The sequence below is a fragment of the Oncorhynchus mykiss genome, chromosome 4 (genome assembly GCF_057628025.1).
Source record: "Oncorhynchus mykiss isolate SJ-2025 chromosome 4, ASM5762802v1, whole genome shotgun sequence".
NCBI lineage: Eukaryota > Metazoa > Chordata > Actinopteri > Salmoniformes > Salmonidae > Oncorhynchus > Oncorhynchus mykiss.
The window spans coordinates 74,708,775-74,723,023 of record NC_143025.1 but is presented as its reverse complement, the minus strand read 5'-3'; the positions used below and the strand labels follow the sequence as shown (position 1 = coordinate 74,723,023).

At 44.5% G+C, this 14,249-nt stretch overlaps 1 protein-coding gene across 6 annotated transcripts in view; it reads right to left on the bottom strand.

Annotated features, from left to right (window-relative positions):
- Positions 1-14,249, bottom strand: part of LOC110521064 (syntaxin-binding protein 5) — a 129,332-nt gene that overhangs the window by 66,904 nt on the left and 48,179 nt on the right. For all 6 annotated transcript variants that reach the window (XM_036976010.2, XM_090233007.1, XM_036976008.2 and 3 more), the window contains exons 3-4: positions 5,218-5,299; positions 4,729-4,829 (exon numbers count right to left, since the gene is read on the bottom strand). In XM_036976010.2, the coding sequence (XP_036831905.1) occupies positions 4,729-4,829; positions 5,218-5,299 (183 nt within the window). The remainder of the gene's footprint in view (positions 1-4,728; positions 4,830-5,217; positions 5,300-14,249) is intronic.

The following is a 14,249-nucleotide window of genomic DNA, read 5'->3' as shown; positions in this document are numbered from 1 at the left end:
GGAGGCTGGGAGGCTGGGAGGCAGGGAGGCAGGGAGGCTGGGAGGCAGGGAGGCAGGGAGGCTGGGAGGCTGGGAGGCTGGGAGGCAGGGAGGCAGGGAGGCAGGGAGGCTGGGAGGCAGGGAGGCAGGGAGGCTGGGAGGCAGGGAGGCAGGCAGGCAGGCAGGCAGGGAGGCAGGGAGGCAGGGAGGCAGGCAGGCTGCATTCGAGAGCAGTAGCGGTGCGTGGCCAAAATCATTGGGGAAAACAAACCAGGGAAAAAAGCCATATTACAACCTATGTGTTGTGATAATTGCGTTGTCTGTCCTATAACTCGTTAGTTCATATGCCTTGCCACGGTGATATACAGTGACGTGAAAACCTTTTTGCCCCCTTTCTGATTTTCCATAATCTTGACAAGGAATGTCAAATCTTATGCTTCACGGAGTCGTGGCTGAACGACGACAATATGAACGTACATCTGGCTGGTTATACGATGTACTGGCAGGATAGAACAGCGGCGTCTGGTAAGACAAGGGGTGGCGGTCTATGTATTTTTGTAAACAACAGCTGGTGCACGATATCTAATGAAGTCTCGAGCTATTGCTCGCCTGAGGTAGAGTATCTCATGATAAGCTGAAGACCACACTACCCACCGAGAGAGTTTTCATCAGTATTCTTTGTAGCTGTTTACATATCACCACGGTCAGAGGCTGGCACAAAGACACAATTGAATTGAGCTGTATTCCAATATAAGCAAACAAGAAAGCGTTCACCCAGAGGTGGTGCTCCTAGTAGCCGGGGACTTTAATGCAGGGAAACTTAAATCCGTCTTACCAAATTTCGATCAGCATGTTAAATGTGCAAGAGGAAACAGAATTCTGGACCACCTATACTCCACGCACTGAGACACATCCGAAGCTCTCCCTCGCCCTCCATAATTCCATCCTCCTGATTCCTGCTTACAAGCACAAATTAAAGCAGGAAGCACCAGTGACTAGATGAATACAAACGTGGTCAGAGGAAGCATATGCTAAGATTCAGGTCTGTTTTGCTAACACAGACTAGAATATGTTCCGGGATTCCTATGATGGCATTGAGGAGTACACGACATCAGTCATTGCCTTCATCAATAAGTGCATTGATGATGTCATCCCCACAGTGACCGTACGTACATACCCCAACCAGAAGCCATGGATTGCATGCAGCATCCGCACTGAGCTAAAGGCTAGAGCTGCCGCTTTCAAGGAACGAGACTCTAACCTGGAAGCTTATAAGAAATCCCACGATGCCCTCCGATGAACCATCAAACAGGCAAAGTGTCAATATAAGATCGAATCATACTACACCTGCTCTGATGCTCGTCGGATGTGGCAGGGCTTGCTAATCACTACAGACTACAAAGTGAAGCACAGCAGAGAGCTGCCCAGTGACACGAGCCTACCAGACGAGCTAAACAACTATACTCGCTTCGAGGCAAATAACACTGAAACATGCATGAGAGAACCAGCTGCTCCGGAAGACTGTGTGATCACGCTCTCCGCAGCCAATGTGAGTAAGACCTTTAAACAGGTCAACATTCACAAGGTCGCAGGGCCAGACGGATTACCAGGACGTGTACTGCGAGCATGCGCTGACCAACTGGCAAGTGCCTTCACTGACATTTTCAACCTCTCCCTGTCCGCGTCTGTAATACCAACATGTTTTAAGCAGACCACCATAGTCCCTGTGCCCAAGAACACTAAGGTTAACTGCCTAAATAACTACCAACCCGTGGGACTAATGTCTGTAGCCATGAAGTGCTTTGAAGGGCTGGTCATGTCTCATATCAACACCATCATCCCAGAAACCCTAGACCCACTCCAATTTGCATACCGACGGGCCGCCCCCAGATGGTAACAACACATCTGCCTTGCTGATCCTCAACACAGGGGCCCCTCAGGGGTGCGTGCTCAGTCCCCTCCTGTACTCCATGTTCACTCATGACTGCATGTCCAGGCATGACTCCAACACCATCATTCAATTTGCCGATGACACAACAGTGGTAGGCCTGATCACCGACATCATCAGAGACCTGGCCGTGGGATGCCAGGACAACAACCTCTCTCTCAATGTGATCAAGACAAAGGAGATGATTGTGTACTACAGAAAAAAGAGGACAGAGCACAAGACATTCTCATCTACGGGGCTGCAGTGGAGCAGGTTGAGAGCTACATATTCCTTGGTGACCACATCACCAACAAACTAACATGGTTCAAGCACACCAAGACAGTCGTGAATAGGGCACGCCAAAACCTATTCCCCCTCAGGAGACTGAAAATATTTGGCATGGGTCCTCAAATCCTCAAAAGGTTCTTCAAGCTGCACCATCGAGAGTATTTAGACTGGTTGCATCAATGCCTGGTATGGCAACTGCTAGGCCTCCTACTGCAAGGAAATACAGAGGGTAGTGCGAACGGCCCAGTAAATCACTAGGACCAAGTTTCCTGCCATCCAGGACCTCTATACCAGGCGGTGTCAGAGGAAGGCCCTAAAAATTGTCAAAGACCCTAGTCATAGACTGTTCTCTCTGCTACCGCACGGCAAGCGGTACTGGAGCGCCAAGTCTAGGTCCAAGAGGCTTCTAAACAACTTCTACCCCCAAGTCATAAGACTCCTGAACATCTAGTCAAATGGCTACCCAGACTATTTGCAGTGTCCCCCTCACCCCCTCTTTACACCACTGCTACTTTTTGTGGTCATCTATGCATAGTCACTTTAATATCTCTACCTACATACTACCTCAACTAACCGGTGCCCCCGCACATTGACTCTGTATCGGTACCCCCCTGTATATAGTCTCGCTATTGTTAGGTCTAAACCTTTCGTATCCGGCACATGTGACAAATACAATTTGATTTGAATGTTATCAGCTCTTCAACCAAAACCTAATTTTAGATAACTGGAACCTGAGTTTGCCCCCAAAAATGACAAGTTGATACTTTATTTATTTATTTAATTATCAAAGTTATGCAACACCCAATGCCCCTGTGTGAAAAAGTAATTGCCCTCTTACACTCAATAACTGGTTGTGCCACCTTTAGCTGCAATGACTCCAACCAAACACTTCCTGTAGTTGTTGATCAGTCTCTCACATCGCTGCTGTGGATGAATTTTGGCCAACTTGTCCGTGCAGAACTGCTTTAACTCAGCGACATTTATGGGTTTTCAAGCAGTTAACCCAAGTTTGCCAAAAAACACCTGGAACCTGCATGATCATCAAGACTCGTGGAAGAATGTTCTATGGACAGATGGGTCAAAAGTATAACTTTTTGGACCACATAGGTCCCGTTATGTCTGGGAAAAACCAAACACTGAATTCCACGGTAAGACCCTTATACCAAGGGTCAAGCATGGTAGTGGTAGTGTGATGGTTTTGGGATGCTTTGCTGCCTCAGGACCTGGACGACTTGCCTTAATAGAAGGAACCATGAATTCTGCCAATGCTTGTTGGCTACCCTTGCATTCAATGGTATGGGCTTCAACAATATCATATTCTTTTTGACCAGAAAGCATCAGATAGATGGGCTACACGTACAGAGACAGAGGGGTGCAGTTCTGCTCGCTTGGATGATTTCTCCTGTGTGATACATTCAGCCTCTTGTGAATAGAAGGACAGTTATGAAACACAGAGAGACAAAATAAATGATTTTATGTTTTTTTTCTGGGACATTTTTGGTTGAAGCCTGGCTTCCCTTGGCATCCATGAATACACGTCACTATTCGAGAGCCACGCTTGCTAAATGTCAAACACTCGGCAGGAACACATTCAGACCGTAAAGACACTGCCGGCCACCTGTCCATCGCATCAGCAGTGGCACAGCTGATTGGCTCTGACGGTTAACCCCTTCCCATATTAGACTGATGGATCATGAAATGAACACCCTGATTTGCTCTGATGGGTAGGCCCTGTGTCTGTAATTGGAGGAGACAGTTGATCCCTCCCACTTGAGGTGAGGTGATTCTCCACAACATTAACTTGCTATTTGACTTCAAACGTACTGGGTCAAAATATAGTAATAGCAAAAACAACTGATCTGAAATGTTTTCGAATAATTGTATGAATTACATAATTATTATAAGATTCTGTGTGTGTGTGAGTGTGTTGTTACATGTGGATGTTGTGCATGCAGGTCTGTGTGTGTGTGTGTGTGTGTGTGTGTGTGTGTGTGTGTGTGTGTGTGTGTGTGTGTGTGTGTGTGTGTGTGTGTGTGTGTGTGTGTGTGTGTGCGTGTTTGTGTTTGTGTTTGTGTGCGTGTGTGTGTGTGTGTGTGTGTGTGTGTGTGTGTGTGTGTATGTGTGTGTGTGTGTGTGTGTGTAGTTGTTGGGTTGGAAAGAAGGAGTGGGGCAGAAGGATGGAGGGAGGATGAAAGAGGGACATGAGGTGTAAAGGTGTCACCTTAACCCTGGGGCGGGACAAGACTGACAGACACCTCTACACACATCTGCCATATGATACTTCTTCAGTTTATATACAGAAGAACCACTGCCAGTGAATAGGCAGGGGCACGCAGCACGCTACTGAACTGTCTGCTGTTGTCATCTGCAGTATGCTGCAGTAAAAGCAGAAATTGAGAAAGACCTAATCAGAGAGAGAGCGAGAGAAATAGAAAGAGAGCCAGGGAGTGAGAGAGAGATGAAGAGAGAGGGAGAAAGAGAGAGAGCAAATGCGGGGCGAGAAAGAGAAACCTACAAGGTTCTAGGTTTCTTACCTCTCTCTGTTGAACTTGAGCGAGTGGAGGATGGCGGGCCTCCTCTGCCTCAGGTTCCAGAGGTGCACGCTGTCGTCTGCCAGAGCACTCACCAGCGCCCCCTGTGGCAGGGATGAAGAAGACAATATTTACACACAGCTAATCAGTGGTACAGAATGCACAAACAAGCCTGCAATGGTGTTCTCAATCCCTAGTGAGAGAGGCTGAATTTCAAGCAGAAAGTGAGAGAGCTCCTAGAACGTGTAATGCAGCTGCTGTGTCACAAAGACATGCACACACACACACACGCACACACAGACACACACACACACACACACACACACACACACACACACACTACAGGAGTGTTTGAGATGTTTTGGAGTCGGGGCAGAGGAAAGGCTATAGAGAAGGGTTTGGACTTTGGAAGGTTGAGAGCGAGAGAGAGACAGTGTCAGTAGAGAAGGTCTGGTAGTGGGTGTGGTATGCATTTCTCTCCACATCGCTCACCTCATTGATGAGAAACTGTAGCGAGATGACGGCTGCTCCACTCTCATGTTGACAGTAGCACTCCACACCTGGACGACCAAACCTGATAGGCTCTCCGTCAAGGAATCAACCAATGGAAAAGAAGGTGGAAGGGGTAACAAAGGTGGAACCACACAATACTCACAGAATAATATATTCTTTATCTTTCATTATTACCTTGATAGGGACAGACACAGGTCAACAAAGACATGTCAAGGTGACAGCCATCCTGCTTACCATCCAACGCTAACCTACAGTGAATAACATGGAAATTCTTTGGTTTCCATAGGTAACAGTCCTTAGATGGGCTTGAAACAGAACAGCCTGCGTCTTGCTCTGATTTTCTGTCATGACTGAGCAATGGACAGATGAGAGCAATTTGACTGTTCACCCACAGTAAACACAAAAGTACCCTTGTCTATCTACCTTGAAGATATAGCTAGGCATTTCCTATCTAATACACCACAGTATGTCTACACTTGCAAGTTGTTTCTGGAGAGATATGATGTGTACATGGAGAAAATAAATATTAAAATAAATGACAAAGGAAGATCATCTGGAGCTGCAGAGAAACAAACAACACAACAGAATGACATCTCCTTCCGACCTAGAGAGAGACAGAGACAGAGATGGAGAGAGAGGGGAAAATGAAGAATGGGGGAGAAGGAAGTGGGAGAGAGTGCACGCATGTGTGGGTGCAAGAAAGGGAGCGATGGATGGAGGAGGAGGAGAGAGATATCCAGACATACAGTATAATAAATGAGCTGGGGGAGAAGAGAGAGAGAGAGAGAGAGAGAGAGAGAGAGAGAGAGAGAGCGAGAGAGAGAGAGAGAGAGAGAGAGAGAGAGAGAGAAGGGGAAAGATTGAAAATAAAGAGCTTCCTCTGATGAAGGCCTGTATGAGTGAGCTCACTGATTATGCTTATTTATCCTACCAATTATTCCTGTGCAGACAGAGTGGAAGAGAGGAGTTAGGCGTAACACATGACAACCAGAGAGGAGAAAAACAAGCAAGTAGAGCATCCAGCTAATATCTCCAGCTAAAATAGCCCGCTAAAATCTCTTGCATCACAAGATGGGCAGGAATATAATTGTATAAACTGATAAGGGCAACACTAAACCACACCCTTATCTGCACCAGAACAGAGCATATGACCACACGCATACACACATCATCACATACACACACACACACACACATACACACACACACATCACTCATCCGGTTCACTAATACAAACACTGTACATCACACATACACATACACAGAGCCTCCTTGCTCTCTCACACACATCCCAAAAAAATGAGAGTGAGAGGGACAGAAAAGGGGGAGAGACAGAGACAGGGTAGAATCAGTAGAATGATCTGGATGCTTTAGTCCAGGATAAGAACAGTAGAATGATCTGGATGCTTTAGTCCAGGAAGAGAACAGTAGAATGATATGGATGCTTTAGTCCAGGATGAGAACAGTAGAATGACCTGGATGCTTTAGTCCAGGATAAGAACAGTAGAATGATCTGGATGCTTTAGTCCAGGAAGAGAACAGTAGAATGATCTGGATGCTTTAGTCCAGGATGAGAACAGTAGAATGACCTGGATGCTTTAGTCCAGGAAGAGAACAGTAGAATGATCTGGATGCTTTAGTCCACGAAGAGAACAGTAGAATAATCTGGATGCTTTAGTCCAGTATGAGAACAGTAGAATGACCTGGATGCTTTAGTCCAGGAAGAGAACAGTAGAATGATCTGGATGCTTTAGTCCAGGATGAGAACAGTAGAATGATCTGGATGCTTTAGTCCAGGAAGAGAACAGTATAATGACCTGGATGCTTTAGTCCAGGAAGAGAACAGTAGAATGATCTGGATGCTTTAGTCCAGGAAGAGAACAGTAGAATGATCTGGATGCTTTAGTCCAGGAAGAGAACAGTAGAATGATCTGGATGCTTTAGTCCAGGATGAGAACAGTATAATTACTTTTTTTGAGGTGTTGCTGTGGTGACCAGTGAGCTGAGATAAGGCAGGGCTTTACCTAGCAAAGACTTATAGATGTGATGGATGCCTTAGTCAAGGATGAGAACTATAAGTTATTTAATTGAAAACAAATTCCCCGGGTTGCTTGCAATCAAATATTTCGGCCCTGAAAGAAGGGCTAAATGTAAGGTTGTGCTTTTCAAACTGTTCTCGTTGCCTCTCTCTAAGAAAGCATATTATCGAAAAGCACACAGACAGACTGCCTCATGAAAACGGTTGGCTGTACAATGACATCAAACCATGGTCAAAGACAGAAAATAGTGGACATTAAACACTTTTTCTGAGAGTGAACTTTTTGTCTTAAAAAGCAACAACAGTAAGACAGCATGCTGAATGTTTCACGTCTGAGAAAGGTAAATGGTATCCTTCAAAAGCACATGTTCAGATCGAAAGAATATGCCCTTGGAAGATACCATTTACCTTTTGGGGGGTTGTGCTCTGTCTCAAATATAAGGACAAAACCAAATATAGATGGTACTGGAGAATCAAATCTAAAATATAAACCTTCAAATTGTATTCTCTGTATGGTTAAAGATAAAAACATATCGCAATATAATATTGGAAGATATTATAATCGATACTTTGACGCCAACTAATTTTTGTGAGGTATTAGCCAGCGCCAGTTGGCTATACCTGCGCCAAAACTCTGTTATTTTTTATCCTGCAGTTTGTTCTCTATCTTATTTTTTAATTGTGAGTAAACATGTTTCCAGCACTTTTATTTCCATGACTAATCGAAACTAATTTTGTGCTCTCTTTTCTCTCTGCAGCAGACATACAGTGCATTCTGGAAGCCTTCAGACCCCTTCCCTTTATTCACATTTTGTTACGTTACGTTACAGCCTTATTTTACTCACAATAACCCATAACGACAAAGCGAAAACAGCTTTTTAGAAAATAATTTACATAAGTATTCAGACCCTTTGCTATGACACTCAAAATGTAGCTCAGGTGCATCTACAACTTGATGTTTCTACAACTTGATTGGAGTCCACCTGTGGTAAGTTCAATTGATAGGACATGATTTGGAAAGGCACACACCTGTCTATATAAGGTCCCACAGTTGACAGTGCATGTCAGAACAAAAACCAAGCCATGAGATCATAGGAATTGTCCATAGAGCTCAGAGACAGGATTGTGTCTGCAGCATTGAAGGTCCCCAAGAACACAGTGGCCTCCATCCTTCTTATATTGAAAAAGTTTGGAAGCGCCAAGACTCTTCCTAGAGCTGGCCGCCCGGCCAAAGTGAGCAATCGGGGGAGAAGGGCCTTGGTCAGGAAGGTGACCAACAACATGATTGTCATTCTGACAGAGCTCCAGAGTTCCTCTGTGGAGATTGGAGAACCTTCTAAAAGGACAACCATCTCTGCAGCACTCTACCAATCAGGCCTTTATTATAGAGTGGCCAGACAGGAGCTGGTCCTCAGTAAAAAGCATACGACAGCCAACTTGGAGTTTGCCAAAAGGCACCTAAAGGACTTTCAGACCATGAGAAAGAAGATCCTCTGGTCTAATGAAACCAAGATTTAACTTTTTGTCTGAAAGTCACCCGTCACATCTGGAGGAAACCTGGCACCATCCCTATGGTGAAGAATGGTGGTGGTATCATCATGCTGTGGGGATGTTTTTCAGCGGCAGGTACTGGGGGACAAGTCAGGATCGAGGGAAAGATGAACAGAGCAAAGTACAGAGAGATCCTTGATGAAAATCTGCTTTAGAGCGCTCAGGAACACAGACTCGGGCTAAGGCAACAGTGCCTCTTCAACCTCAGGAGGCTGAAGAAATTTGGCTTGTCACCTAAAACCCTCAAACTTTTACAGATGCATAATTGAGAGCATCCTGTCAAGCTGTATCGCGGCCTGGTATGGCAAATGCATGGCCCACAACCGAAAGGCTCTCCAGAGGGTGGTGCGGTCTGCACAACGCATCACCAGGGGCAAACTACAGTACCTGCTCTACAGGACACATGCAGCACCCGATGTCACAGGAAGGCCACAAAGATAATCAAGATTAATGCTTCACCCGAGCCACTGCCTGTTCACCCCGCTACCATCCAGAAGGCGAGGTCAGTACAGGTGCATCAAAGCTGGGACCGAGAGACTGAAAAACAGCTTCTACCTCAAGGCCATCAGATGGTTGAACAGCCATCACTAACACAGAGAGGCTGCTGCCTACATACAGACTTGAAATAATTTGTCACTTTAATAATGCCACTTTAATAATGTTTACATATCTTGCATTACTCATCTCATATGTATATACCATATTCTATACTATCTATTGCATCTTGCCTATGCCGCTCTGTCATTGCTCATCCATATATTTATATGTCTATATTCAATTTCCATTCCTTTACTTAGATTTGTGTGTATTAATTAGGTAGTTGTTGTGAAATTGTTAGATTACATGTTAGATATTGCTGCACTGTCAGAACCAGAAGCACAAGCATTTCTCTACACTCGCAATAACATCTGCTAACCATGTGTATGTGACCAGTACATTTGATTTGATTTGATGTCTACCTTCCAACAGGACAACAACCCTAAGCACATAGCCAAGACAACACAGAAGTGGCTTTGGGACAAGTCTCTGAATGTCCTTGAGTGGCCAATGCAGAGCTCGGTCTTGAAACTGATGACTCTGAAGAGACCTGAAAATAGCTGTGCAGCGACGCTCCCCATCCAGCCTGACAAAGCTTGAGAGGATCTGCAGAGAAGAATGGGAGAAACTTCCCAAATATATGTGTGCCAAGCCTGTAGCGTCATACCCAAGAAGACTAGACACATTAATCGCTGCCAAAGGTGCTCCAACAAAGTACTGGGTAAAGGGTCTGAATAATTATGTAAATGTGATATTTCAGTTGTTGTTTTTTTATACATTTGCAAAAATGTTTAAAAAAACTATTTTTGTTTAGTCATTATGGGGTATTGTGTGTAGATAGATGAGGGGGGGAAGCAATTTTATCCATTTTAGAATAAGGCTGTAATGTAACAAGTGTAACAATAAGGCTGTAATGTGGAAAAAGTCAAGGGGTGTGATTACTTTCTGAATGCACTGCAATATCTGTGGAAAATCAAATTGCAGTAAAAATTGCAAATCACATTATCGAATCACAATACATACACAGTAGCTTTGGCAAATGTAGGATCTACAATTTAAGCCTGTTTGCTACGGCAGGAAAATAATTCTGCAGCAACAGGAAATGTTAATAATTATATGGATTATAATTTATTACAATTTTCTTAGTGCAAATCAAGTCTGACATTTTTAAGTGGAAATAGCAAACTTTATAAGCCTTTTAAACCTTGAATACACTACCAGTTTGCAACAAATGAAGATCCTACCTCTGTAAGTATTGTGATAATATCGTATCATGAGGTCCCTGGCAATTCCCAGCCCTACTAAACTCCATGCACATGCTGTTCTGTGTTAACTCTCCACAGTGTGATGTCCCTGTCACCACCACTCCAACTCACATAATGGACAGATTATCCAGGGTGAAAAAAAGAGGGAGAGCGTAGAGAGAGAGAGAGAGAGAGAGAGAGAGAGAGAGAGAGAGAGAGAGAGAGAGAGCGAGAGGAATGGAGAGAGGGAAGGAAAGAAAACTGGGTCAATTCCGCGTCTTGTCAAGTCAGATGAAACTTTAAAAAGCTATTTCTGCCCTCAAAGTCAACAGATCTGTTACGTTTCTTATGGGTTCTCATTGTCCCCACGCTTTGTGTTGCTGCCCAGGAGGGTTGGCCCCTGTCACTTGGTTGGCCCCTGTCATTTGGTTGGCCCCTGTCAATAAAACCCAGGGACAGCCCTTGGTTGGCCCCTATGGATGTAATAAAATTGCTGTGTTGGCTCTTCACCTGACAGCACCAATTGAAAGAATGATGGATCTTCTAGACCGTTTATTTGTTTCGTACACATTGCACCACAGGGAGTGTGTGTGTGTGTGTGTGTGTGTGTGTGTGTGTGTGTGTGTGTGTGTGTGTGCGAGCGTGCGTGCGTGCGTGCGTGCGTGCGTGCGTGCGTGCGTGCGTGCGTGCGTGCGTGTATGCAATGGTTAGTGATACGCGTAGAAAGACAGAGAACAGGGAGGGGGAGAATGAGAAACAGAGGGAGAGTAGGAGAGAACCAAATAGAAAGACCTAGAGAGGGAGATTGAAAAACAGCAGGAGAGAGAGAACAAAGAGTAGGAGAATGACAGAGAGAGAAAGAACGAGAGCAGGAAAGAAGGAAAAAAAGCTGTGAGCGGGGAGGTCTATGACGCCATCCCGGGACTGACGTCAAACATGCCCAGTCATACATCACCCTGCCAGGGAGGGGGAGGGACAGAGTCTGCTACTGTGCTGCCTGCTACTACAGCTCAGAGAGACAAAGAGGGAGAGGGAGATATGAGTCAGTGAAAAGTGCAATGTAATGTCAATAATATTCCCCATTTTGGTTTGGTTTTGGCTTTCATACCATGTTATGTGGCTTCTCAGTAATGCTGAGACCGGCCTACCTACTATTGCTTAAATGTATTATTATTGTCATTAATATTGTTGTTGTAGTTGCTGTTAATCGTAATCCCGTTTCCACTACTACTATTAGTATTGATGCCTTATTGCTGTTGGTACCACCATTTTTGTTACATTAACAATGTAAGTAATTTAACTTTGCATGCCAATAAAGTCTACTGAATTTAATTGAATGAGAGAGAGATAGAGATAGAGAGAAGCAGGGCAGGGAGAAAGGAGAAAGACATATAGAGGCAAGGAAGAAGAGAGAGAGATAGGCATTGTGAAAAAGTGAAGCAGGGATAGAGAGAAGCAAGGAGGAGAGAGAGAGAGAGAGAGAGAGAGAGCAGAATCTAACAGGGCATCTAACCATCTACTGCAACAGTGCGCAGCCAGTCTTCCACAGTGAGAGAGAGAACAGCTTCTTATCACAGCCCAATGACAGATATGGCAGAGAGAGCCATGGGGCACATAATGCCCTCTAAAATAAACACACACACATTTACACACACATCCATGTGTGCACAAACTCAAGCTTACACAAATGTGCACAAACTCACGCATACACATATTCATACACACACACACACACACACACACACACACACACACACACACACACACACACACACACACACACACACACACACACGCGCGCGCACACACACGCACACACACAGACACACATGCACACGCACACTCAAATGCAAACACAGAGACACAGACACACATACACACATACTCAGTCTTACACACACATAGAGAGCGGTGATTCACTTGTCTAATATGGTCCCTGTATAAATAATCTGCTCTGACACATTTGATTTATTATGCAAGTTCACACACAGTAGAGTAAAGTACAGGGCTGCTGGCTGTTTGCTTCTGCCTCAGGAACACCTAAACAACACTCTCACCTTCACTTGAGCCCAGTAACAGTAAATCAGTGAATCACAGCTGCTCTTCCCTCTCAACCTGAGCTGTGCTCATCACAGTGCACCACACTAATTTGCCCAGAAACAACAGCTGAAAGCTTCACTTATTACAACCCCCCTTCAACAGATCCATCTATCTGACAACGGCTATTTGCTGAGGTACACAGTTCACCCACCTGGTAATCCACTACAGCCAAACAATGCTAAGACTGTTGGGTGGTGCCAGACAGCTACGAGAGGGAAGCTGTGTCTGGAGGAGATATTTTTGTATTTACTGTGACAAATATTTGGATTAGTTACTGAAACGATGAGTGATTGCAATACTATATAATAATTATACTAAACAAAAATATAAACACAACATGCAACAATTTCAAAGATTTTACTGAGTAACACTTCATAGAAGTAAATCAGTCAACTGAAATAAATTCATTAGAGAGAGAGAGAGAGAGAGAGAGAGAGAGAGAGAGAGAGAGAGAGAACAAGAAAAAAGAGAGGGAGAAAAGGCGAATGAGCAGAATAGCTTGTGGCTGAACCCATCAAGAAGAATGTGTGATGCATAGAGAGGAAGGAAGTTGGGAAAGAAAGAAAGAGCGAAAGAGAGAGAAAGGGAAAGTAAAGGGATGGGGAGTGCAATAGAGAGACACTGACTAAAAGAGAAATAGAGGAAGGGACATTGAAAGAGAGGGAGGGTGAGAAATAGAGACAAAGTTGGTCCACTAGATTCATCGGAGGGTTTAGGTCATATCCATTAAACAAGGGCTGAGACTTGCCCCCTCACACACTGAACCAGGGCTGTACTATCCACACTAAATTGGTACAATCAGACCCTTCTGACCAATTGCAGGTGTAGGATCTTAATTTGACCTGTATTGTCGCAGCAAAACAATCCTGCAGCAACAGGATTTGAAGGTTTAGTCCATAATGTTGCTTGGTTGGTGACGGTGGTTAGGCTATAAACTGGCATACAATTAGGCTACATGAAAAGTGCAATACTGTTAATATAACCATTTGTTCGTGCGAGTTTTCTGCTCAAACATCACGCCGTCGCTATAAAACCAGCCCGTTGTGCTTAAAAACTCTGATGGTATCCTAGGCTTGGTATAGTTAGTCTGCAATTACAACATTGCCAGTCAAATAACTAGACAAAACATGTTGTTATGGTAAAGTACACTTGTGTGTTGTGGTATGGTAACAATGGTTTGCCTGAGCTAACATTTTAGCTAGTTCTTCTTCCTGTACACTAGCAGTAAAGGGAACCTGATCCTCTACAGTCTCCTCAACACACTCACTCACTGCCTCCCTCAGCTGCTCTCATTGGATTTACTATATTGATGCAATCACGTTGATTAAATAAACACGATCGATCAGAAATCAAACCAGGCCAGCTATCAGATAGAAGAAAGTGATATGACACCTATGGATTCCGCTCTAAAGGCTGAAGGGACTAACTCTACTGAACATTGGATCGATCCCAATATTTAAACACACTGCTCTGGAGTTATGGATCTCTGACACTGAATACCTGGAGAGGAGACCAGGCTAAACTGACAGTCCCAATAAAAT